Here is an 11193-nt window from a genome sequence, read left to right on the forward strand (position 1 = left end):
TCCACTTACTTGAAGCATTTATTCTAAATCTCTACAATAACCCCCATTTTGCTAAAGCGAAAAATACACTTTTTAGGAATCTCATTGGAGCTCCTTGTTCCATTTAGAACTGCTGAGCACCCAACCCTGGACACTACCCTTGAGACAGATTCTATCCCTATCTAATCCTTGGGATAGATCATCTGCTCCTTTAGCTTTCCTGAACCCTCTATTTCCTTCCTAAGCACTCCATCATTTCAAACATCTGTGTCTATAGCTGAAAGAGCCCTGGTGGTGGCGAAGCTCTTGGCTGCTAACCAAAAGGTCAGTGGTTTGAAATCACCAGCTGTTCTGTGGAAGAAAGATGTGGCAGTCGGCTTCTTTAAGGATTACAACCTTGGAAACCCTATAGGGAAGTTCTGCTCAGTCCTACAGGCCTGCTATGAGTTGAAATCTACTCAGTGGCAATGGGATGGGATACCTATAGCTATAACTTCATATATACATTTAGCATTATTTCTCTATAACTTAAATATATATATATATTTTATATATATAGTAAAACCTGCAAAACCCAGAACCTGTGTTAAGACAAGAAATCTGTCAGAGAAGTAAAATGCAAATATTTCCCACTAAGAAGAGAGCAACAGAAAAGTGTTGACTGCACACTGTCAAAGGTGGAAAACTTGCAGGACTCAGAAATACAAGGCAATTCAGTTGAGTACCAGCTCTCACAGGTTTCATTACGTACACACAAACACATACATACAAATCCATATGCCTCTGTATGTGTGTATGTACACATATAAATTTGACCTTCAACGAATGGCTTTATCTCCCCTGCACTTTAAATTGGCATTAAAAAAAAAAAAAAAAAAAAAACTTGCCGGCTCAGGGACTCTATAAGACAGAGTAAAACTGCCCCACAGAGTTTACAAGGAGCAGATGGTGGATTTTTAACTGTCAACTTTTTTGGTTAGTAGTCGAGCTCTTTAACCACTATGCAACCAGGGCCTGTATTACCTCTAAAAATAAACACTGTCCCATTCAACAAAACATCAGTCTTTCTGCTGTATATGTATTAAAGTAGAACATGCAGACACCAAGGCAATACACTTTTTACATACGCTACAAACAGCAAAGAACTTAATAACCCTTTGTTCCTCTGTGTGTGTGATCACTCATACCTCCACTTTTCCTCCTTGAGTAATTTCCTGTTTCTATCATGAAAAGTTCAATTACAGCTACCTGAGTATTACATAAAGATGTGGTTTACCCTTCCTTTAGAGTTCTGTACCAGTGCTCTTCTCATTTTAAATGTCTCTAATCGACTTGAGCGCTGAGATAAATATTTCACTCTCAGAGGTGAGAAAGGTTTAAAAGGCATAAGTTTCAACTTCTTCAGCACGCTAAGCTTCCTTTTGCTGCCACCTTGAACTTGGTTTCTCTATTAAATAGAGTTAATAAGGCATACTTCAGAATTGTGAAGATTAAAGGAGGTAAGAAAGTGACAGACCATTGTCTGACATACAGAAAATAATAACAAATGCTTGTTGAATTTGAGAACGTGCTGTCACTTCACCCAATATTCACGGGACCAACTCACTACTCCATTCCATTCATTAATCAAACTCATTGGTCATTTTTTATCGTTCACTAGTCTAATCACAAACTTTCATATAACGAATATTCGATAGGGGCGGGTGTATCAAAACAGTGTCAAGATACATAACTTTGCTAATGAGGAACACTCACGGGGCGGGGGGGGGACGGACTTTTAACAGTGGGTAGACGGAACAAGCCCACGGTAGGCTTTCAGATACACTTCTGTACTAATAAAACAAAACAGATTTTAACTGCGAGGATAAGAACCCCCCCTCCGTCTTGGTCTCTGTGACAGACACTGACACTGACACACACACACACACACAAAATCACAGACAATAATGGGGAAGCTAAGAGCAAAACGAGCCCAGTAGTACCTCTTTAACTTTTGCTTCCCCCCAAAATTGGGAGGGCCGGGGGAGTTTCTAAATTCCAGGCGAATTAAACAGAGTCAGCGGGCGACTGAGGAACCACGTGCGTCCAGGGGAACGTCTCTTGGGGCGGATGCAGCTAAAGCGCGGTTCGCTGTCTTTGCCAGGGTGCTTGCCGGGTGGCCGCCGCGCGCACGGGAGACGGGCTGCGCAGGCAGCCGAGGGCGGCCCCGGAGTGACCCTGACCGGGGACAGCGCAGTGGCGGTTTGCGGGAGGACATCAGGCTCCGGGACGCCCTCTGTCCCACAAGGCTTCCCCCGGGCTGAGGAGATGGGGAGGGAAAGGAGAGGGCTGGCGGAGCGTTTCTCTTACCGTCGGAATTGGTCTCGGGATCGAAGCGTTGGCCGCAGCCCCGGTTGTAGCACAGCAGGGCCATATCTATTCGCACCGTTAGAAGTAAGGCCAAGACGCCGGGAACCGCAGGAGAGCGCGTTTATCACTGCCCTGTCGCAGGTACCGGTCTGACGGCTAGGGCGGCTGCCGGCTTCCGGAAACGGCTGGTTCCACTTCAGGAACGTTCGCGAATTTTCCGGTCGCGCAGGCGCAGAGAACGTGGGAAAGGGCGGAGGAAGCGGTGAAGACCGGAACGAGCCGGGGCAGCAATAGGTCAGACGGAGGCGAGAGCCGGCAGGGACAGAGATGAAGCCTGAGGGTTTGTAGAAGGGAACTTAAAGAGCAGAAAATGAAGGTACTCGGTACGAGGGACTGAAGTGCATTCTCTGGAATTTAAGCGCCTCCTATGGACTGTTGGTATCTCGTGCAGCTAAGTGGCGCCCGGCTTTCCCGCCCGCCCCACTTCTCAGTCTCCTAGCGCGGCTGTAAATTACACAGCGTTGCTGGTATCTTTTGTATCCCCTGGCTTCTTCCGAGGAAAGGCAGAACCTTGCAGTGTTACCTAATCGTATGCATAGATCGCGGGAACCTAGTAACTGATAAGAATATTGGACGATTCTCTGTGGGTGTATGTTTTTCTTATGTCTTGATCTTTGAAGAAATGCAGGCGTCAGTAGCAATTTAAATCATTACGATTAAATTACTTTGAGACTACAAAGCCCTTAAAAATAAAAATAGCAATAAAACCATTGATCAAATAGATTGCTAGAAATGGTCAACGCTGTTCTAAGACACCGGGGTAATGGCTAACATTACATACTACCCTCCACTTAATTTGTTAATATTTATTTCTCCAATCCTGGAATCTCTAGTAAAACTTAATCAAGCATGTTATAAAAAGTGCTGTGATACGCTAGCAAGCACATGCGAATCGCACTAGCTTCAACTTATGTATATCCCAAACTTTGGGCATTTGAATTAAAAGCAGATGTTTTTTGAGAAGACTGCTGAACAGTATTATATATTAATTGCTTGTAAAAATGAAGTCGTACAGGGTTTTGGGAAATCTGGTCTCCTAATGAGACATTGGCTTATGATCTTCACACCCAATAAACAGAACTCATTTTTTTTCTCCGTGTACTAGCAGTATGGAATTTTTATGTAGTAATGCCAGCTTGGGGGCCTTGATGGTGCAGTGGTTAAGCATTTGCTTACTAACCAAAAGAAAAGGGCAGTTCACTTCCACCAGCCGGTGTTTGGAAACTCTATGGGGCAGTTCTACTCTGCCCTATAGGGTCATTATGAGTTGGAATAGACTCGATGGCAATGGGCTTGGTATTTTTGGTTTTAATGCCAAGTTGGCATTAAATACAGTTCTTCATTTAACCTAACATGCAAATGTTTTTTTTCTGTTTTGTTTCATAATCATTACAAGTGACCAAATAATATTCTGTTGCGTAAAGGCACTATAATTTAACCATTCCTCTTTAGTCTCGCCACCTTTCTCTATTACACATAAGCTTGAATGACGAATTTATTGGGTATTGTTTTTCTTATTTGAGATTTCCCCCAGGATAATTTTTGAGAAGTGGTAGCATTGGGATAAAGGGCGTAAGTCTTTAATATATTAAGATTTTTAAGATCCATGTTGCCAGTTGCTTTCCAAAAGGCAGTATCAGTTTAGCAATTCTGTCAGTCGTGGATTAGAGTAATAGACCATAGAAGTTAAACATATTCAGTTATAGGTAGAGTGATGGAAAGGTCTAGAAAAGTTTTGGACGTGGCCAAATCCATTGTCTGAGTATGCTAGTATCACTGCAACATTACTAGGATTAATGCTATCATTTTAAAATATTTAAAAGTATATAGTTTGTTTATATAAAATGATAATGTTTGTAATGAATCTTCTTTTACTACTAGTAATCTATGTCTTTTAAAGTAGTTTTAATGTTTATTTAAATGTATATATGGAGCCCTTGTGGTATAGTGGCTAAGAGCTTGGCTGCTAACCAAAGTGTTGGCAGTTCAAATCCGCTAGTTGTTCCTTGGAAACCCTGTGGGGCAGTTCGTCTCTGTCCTGCAGGGTGGCTATGAGTCAGAGTGTACTCTACAGCAATGGGTTTGGTTTTTTTAACAACAGTACAGAGACATGGCATTTGACTTTCTATCACATTTTCACTCCCATTCTCACACTCTGGTCTGATTACCTCCATCCAGTAGTTTGAGAAACTTTCTGGTGGTTATAGGGATAATTTATATAGCTTTCAAATCCAGCTCCTCTTCCTCCCCCACCATACACATACCATTATATGGTGTCTTCGTTATCTAGTGCTTCTGTAACAGAAATTCCTACAGGGTATGGCTTTAACAACAGAATTTATTTTCTCACAGTTTAGAAGGCTAGAAGTCTGAATTCAGGGTACCAGCTCTAGGGGAAGGCCTTCTCTGTCTGCTCTGGGAGAAGAGATTGCCCCATCTCCTCCTTTTGTGCTTGCTTGATTGCAATATGTGTTAACAAGTGCACGGATACCTCCTTCACCAGCCAATAAGTTACCGAGGGCTATGTGGTTATCAAACAACATTGCCCCTAAAGTGTGGTGAGTGTAGTACAGGGAATTGTTTTTATATGGCCTTCCTAGCCTGGCCTTGTAAGTCCCCCAAAAATGATTGGGACTATGCAAATAAGGTGTGTAAACTCTTGCAGGGGTTGAACAGTAACTATACAGATACCATGCTTATGGCCTACCAAGGGGATTGGTCAGTTTTGCTGTCCTGTTAGGCTCAAATGCACTAATCCTACAGAGGCCAAGGGGGGCCTCACTATTACCAAGAAGAAGAATCTGGAGTGAAATGCATCCTTTGGACCAAGGACTTGGGGTCCCTGTACTAAGAACAGAAGACAGTGAGAGACAGCAGTGGTGGGCCTGCCCGGCGCACGAAGTGAGAGCTGAGCACCTTCTGGCAGGAGGCTTACTGGTGGAGCTAGAAGAGTTGTAACACATGTGCATGCAGGGCCTTAGTGTGTCCTGTGCAAGGGTTGCCTCAGAGGATCCTCTGCAGGGGTCTTTCTATAGCAGGAGGGAGCCAGATGCCATTGGATAGGAGGCTTGCCAGTGGAGCTAAAAGAGTTGTAATGTTTGTGCAGGATTAGAGAGACCTGAGAGTACCCCGTGCAGGGGTTACATGCCTTACCCTGTGTGCAGCAGGGGCCTGGGTAGCTTGGGATGAGAACTCTTCAGGTCAGATAGCATGGCAGGGAGCTGGCAGCAGAGGCTTAGATGGGCCCACTAGCAGAGTCTCGGCAGATTCTGTTTAGGGGCTTTCCAGCTGGCAGGCAGCAAGCCCGAGCGTAGTGAAGCCCAGGGGCAAAGCAGAAGTCTTGGGAGCCACGTAGTACCCACTCCCAGCAGGGTGGTGGTAGCCTGTCTTAGTAATCCAGTGCTTCTGTAACAGAAATAGCACAAGTGGATGACTTTAACAAAAAGCAATTTATATTCTCACAGTCTAGTGGACTGAAGTCCAAATTCAGGGTATTAGCTCCAGAGGAAGACTTTATCTCTCTCTTGCCTCTGGAGGAAGAACCTTGTCATCAGTCTTCCTTGGAGTAGGAACTTCTCTGCACAGGAACTCCAGGTCCAAAGGCTGCGCTCTGCTCACGGTGCTGCTTTCTTGTTGGTCTGAGTCCCCCCTTCTTTGCTTGCTTCCCTTTCCTTTTATCTCTTGTATTTTTTTTTTTAAGGCAAAAGGTGGTACAGGCCACACCCCAGGGAAACTCCCTTTGTGTTGGATCAGGGATGTGGCCTGAGCAGGATGTTACATCCCACCCTAATCCTCTTTAACCACAGACAGGGATTATGATTTATAACACATAGGAAAATCACAAAATGGAGGACAACCACATAATACTGGGAATCATGGCCCACTCAAGGTGACACATATTTTTTGGGGACACAATTCAATCCATGACATTCCACACTTTGGCCCCCCAAAATTCATGTCCTTGGCACATGTGAAACATATTCATCCTGTCATATCACAGCAAAAGTCTTAAATCAGCTCCAAGTCCAAAATCCACAAATTCCTCTTCATCTGTGAAATCTAGAATACAAATTTTCTGCTTCCAAAGTACAATTGCAGAACAGGCACAAGCTAGACATTTCCGTTACAAATAGGGGAAATTGGAAGGAAAGAAGGCACAACAGACACTGAGCAAGTTAGCAGAACACACTACATTAGCCCTCAAGGCTTTGAAAATAATCTTCTGTTCTCTGAGACAATTTACACAATGGCCCTACCCTCCAGATTCTAGGTATTGGCCAACGTTTTCCATATTCTTGACCTTTCGGCCCTCGGGCCTCACACTCGCATCTGCCCTGCTGGGGCAAGTGTTCCAAAGCTCTGAAGCTCTATCAATAAGTGCCTGGAACACCCCAGTGTCAGGAAGCCTCCTGCTCACAGGAGCTCAGCTCGCTCACTCTGTGGGTCGGCTCCAGCGCCATCTCGCACTGGTCTCCTGATTCTGCTGCTGCCGGTTCTTTGTTGCTGCCGGTTCTTTGTTGCTGCCGGTTCTTTGTTGCTGCCGGTTCTTTGTTGCTGCAGCTTCTCTGCCACCGCAGGTTCTCTGCAACTGTCGCTTCTCTATCCATTCACAGTTTCAAAACCACTTCCACATTTTAGGTGTCTGTTAGAGCAGCACCCCGCTCTCTTGACCAAATTCTGTCTTAGTCATGTAGTGCCGCTCTAACAGAAATACCAAAAGTGGATGGCTTTAACAAAAAGAAACTTATTTTCTTACAGTCTGGTAGCCTAGAAGTCCAAATTCAGGGTATCAGCTCCAGCGGAAGGCTTGCTTTCTCTGTCAGCTCTGGAGGAAGGTCCTTCTCCTGGACTAGGAGCTTCTCCATGCAGAAACCCCAGGTCCAAAGGACGAGCTCCCTGCACTGCTTTCTTGGTGGTATGAGGTCCCCCACTCTCTGTTTGCTTCCTTTTGCTTTTATCTCTTGTAAGATAAAAGGTGGTGCAGGCTATACCCCAGGGAGACTCCCTTTACATTGGCTCAGGCATGTGACCTGAGCAAGGGTATTACATCCCACCCTTATCCTCTTTAACCACAGGTAGAGATTATGATTTATAACACAAAAGAAAATCACAAAATGGAGGACAACCACACAATACTAGGAATCATGGCTTAAGCAAATTGACACATATTTTGGGGGGACACAGTTCAATCCATGACATAGCCTGAGGCAGTGGTGACATGAACAAAGAATCTGACCTGAACCACAGCATGCCTACCCAGCAACATAAGAATGGACGTGGGTAATTTGGGGAAGGGTGAGCATTTCCTGTTTGAGAATCTGTTGTTATTATTGACTGTTTACTTTGTATAAATAATAATAATGGCTTTCACTTTGCCGACACTGTGTAAGTGTCTTGTGTGTCCATGGAATGGATGATGCCAGTGGGTATTGATGCTAGTACCTCATTCCTAGAAGTCTAATGGCTGCCTGGAAGTTTGACGCCAGCCAGTCTGCAGGTGCAATGCAGGTAGACACGTACATACAGTGAGATTTGTCCAAGATTTTGATCCTTGGGCTGTTTAATTTGTATGGATACTCTTTAGATTTGACTATCTGTGTTTCTTTTAATTTTGGTGTGGTATCCCACACAAGTGCTGTTCCTACTGTCCCCAAAATTAGTAATCCTAGAATGGTTAGTATCAGGGAAATTATTGGGAAGTGGCATTGGAGAGTTGCGTCTAGCATGGTTTTTGGGCGGTGGCAAGTTCTTGAAGAGTTCTGAGCCAAAGTGAAGTGCAGGAAATATTGTCCAGGGAAAGCTTGTGATAGAGGAAGACACTTGTTTCCCTTACAGGCCCACCAGCCTGCCTGTGCTGCTTGTATTCTGTGTTCCTCTGAAGATGAATTTGTGTGGCTTAGTGCAACTCCAGGTGGTGGTAATAGGAGTGGTGGCACAGTGGTTAAGTGTTTGGCTACTAGCCAAAGGGTCGGCAGTTCAAATCCATCAGCCGCTCCTTGGAAAATGTATGGGGCAGTTCTACTCTGTCCTATAGGGTCGCTATGGGTTCGAATCAACTCAACAGCCATGGGTTTCGTTTGGTTTCGGTTATACCAAGTAAATATGACCCTGTTTGGAAAGAGTTTTGTTTTGTTTTTGCTGTGTTAATGTGGTCATACCAGAGTAGGGTGGGTCCTATACCTAATCACTTGTTAATTATAAGAAGAGCAGAATAGATGGAGATACAGATATGGGGAAGACAGACACCAAGGAATGCCAAGGAACACCGAGACACACCAGGGAACTTCCAGGAACTCCTGCAGCTACCGACAAGGAAGGACCTCCCCCTAGAGCCATGCCCTCAATTTTAGCAGGATTTTTACCCTCCAGAATGGTGAGAAAATAAATTTCTGTTCATGAAAGCCACTCAGTTTTGGTATTTCTGTTATGGCGGTACTAGATAACTAGGACAGGTTGTGTCTGGTGTGGATATATACACCAGCAGAGGTTGCAGTGTCTCTGTTGGTGATCTCCTCATTTGTTGTGAATTTAAGTATGGTGTAGTTATGCCATAGGGTCATGAATTTAGAGCAAAGTACGCGGATTAGGACTATTTGGAGTACTTTTGTCCATTTGGAAGACTACCGCCTCCCAAGTTCTCTCAATAGCCCTTGTTTTGAAAGTCTTTTGTGACTTTTTATACCTACTGATGCAGGGCAATAGGGTACTTTGGCAAATTTTGGCATTATTTCCTAAGGGTGAAGAGAGCATATTCTGTGATCCAGTAATTCCAATTCTTTACACTGATAGTAATGCGTGTACACAGACATCTAAGAGATATGTGCGAGAATATGTAGAGTAGCATTACTTATAATGGTAAAAAAAATGGATGTAATCAAAATGTTTATTAACTCTAAAAAGATATGTGCAAGTTGTGATATATTCATACAAGGTAATACTATACAACAATGAAAATGAATGAATTAGAGACACACACAGTGAAATGAATGACTTTCACAAGCATCGTTTTGAGTAAAAATAAGCCAAAGGGGGAAAAATACATGCAGTGTAATTCCATTTATATAAACAGACAAAAATAAGTTATTATGTTTAAGAATACATACTAAGATGATAAAGTCATAAAGAAAAATTAAGAAGATATTACCATAAAAGCCAGAATAATAGTTACTTTTTAGAGAGGTGACGGAGTGATGACAGAAAAGGGGCATGCTTCTAGAGGACTGGCGTATTCACTTCTTCACATGGGGGGTGTTCACTATTTCATAATGTAGCACACATATATTTTATGTACTTTGTTGTGTTATTCCCATATCACAGTAATCTTAGGCCTAGAAAATTGAAGTATGTGAAATTTCTAGTGATAACATAGCTCTTAAATATTATACATTTTTTTATATAGACGGCTAGATTCAAATCGTATATCAGATTGAATGCACATTGTCACGGATCTGGTTAACTAGCCAGAAAACTTAAAACTATAAACTTACTTGCAGTGAAAGGCCTTTGAAAGCTGGGTGAAAGTAGGTAAACAGTGAATAACACCATCATCCATCTAGTCTCCCAGGCAGGAAACATGGCATAACCAGAGGTGAACATTGAATTTGCATCTTCCTTCATGATTCGTTGTGAGTTTGGGGACCCATGTAGGATTAGTTATTTTGTTGTTGTGTGCCATCAAGTCGATTTTTATAGGAGAAAGAAGAACTGCCCTATAGGATTTCCAAGGCTATAGTCCTTACAGAAGCAGATTGCCACATCTTTCTACCCTGGAGCAGCTGGAAGGTTCAAACTGCCAACCTTTTGCTTAGTGGCCTAGCGCTTAACCATTGTACTACCAGGGCTCCTTAGGATTAGTTATAGACCAGGTGATCTGCCCACCATACGAAGTACACACTCAGGGCTTGGAAGAAAGAAAAAGAGCCATTTCCTTCCAGAGACCCTATAAACTGTATAGAACAGAGTAGAACTGCCCCATAGGGTTTCCTAGGAGCAGCTGGTAGATTTGAACACTGACCTTTTGGTTAGCAGCTGAACTCTTAACCACTGCCCCACCAGGGCTCAGTGACCTTCGTTATTTTGGCTAGCCATGTCACACTGAGCTATGCAATTGTCTCCATTTTCTCCTCAGGTCCCATGAAAATTGTAGTGAAGGAATTTAAAAAATATAATCCTACAAGGACAGAGAGATTTGAATAAGGTACTACAACAGACAATTGATGTCAGCCAAATTGTGTTTAGTTTTTATTTTAGTGTTTAGGAACGTTTGCATTTTTATTCGAGTGATTTCCTAATTACTGATATCTTTGCATAATTACCTCTTTTTTTCTAACTTAAGCTTCTGTTTTTAAGGAGTGCAAATGGTTAAGCACTTGGTTGCTAGCCAAAAGATTGGCAGTTGGAACCCACCCAGCGGCTCCATGGGAGAGAGACCTGGTGATCTGCTTCCGTAAAGATTGTTGTTTTTAGGAGCTATCAAGTCGGTTCTGACTCATAGCCATGCGGTGTACAACAGAACGAAACTGCCTGGTGCTGAGCCATCCGCACAATCGTTGTCATGCTTGAGCCTGTTTTTGCAGCCACTGTGTCAGTCCATCTCACTGGGAGTCTTTCCCTTTTTCGCTGACCCTCTACCAAGCATAATATCCTTCTCCAGGGACTGGTCCCTTCTGTTAACATGTCAAAGTATATGAGACAAAGTCTCTCCATTCTTACATCTAAGGAATATTCTGGCCGTACTTCTTCCATGACAGACTTGTTCGTTCTTCTAGCAGTTCATGGTATATTCAATATTTTTCGCCAATACCA

At 43.3% G+C, this 11193-nt stretch overlaps 1 protein-coding gene across 1 annotated transcript in view; it reads right to left on the reverse strand.

Annotated features, from left to right (window-relative positions):
* The window catches only part of CHORDC1 (cysteine and histidine rich domain containing 1), a 32595-nt gene extending 29964 nt beyond the window's left edge, over window positions 1-2631 (reverse strand). The window contains exon 1 of the mRNA XM_003415581.4: window positions 2329-2631. Coding sequence (XP_003415629.1) covers window positions 2329-2392 — 64 coding nt within the window. The 5' untranslated portion in view covers window positions 2393-2631. The remainder of the gene's footprint in view (window positions 1-2328) is intronic.
* Between the last annotated feature and the right edge of the window lie 8562 nt (window positions 2632-11193).

Source organism: Loxodonta africana, chromosome 7, assembly GCF_030014295.1.
Source record: "Loxodonta africana isolate mLoxAfr1 chromosome 7, mLoxAfr1.hap2, whole genome shotgun sequence".
Lineage (NCBI taxonomy): Eukaryota > Metazoa > Chordata > Mammalia > Proboscidea > Elephantidae > Loxodonta > Loxodonta africana.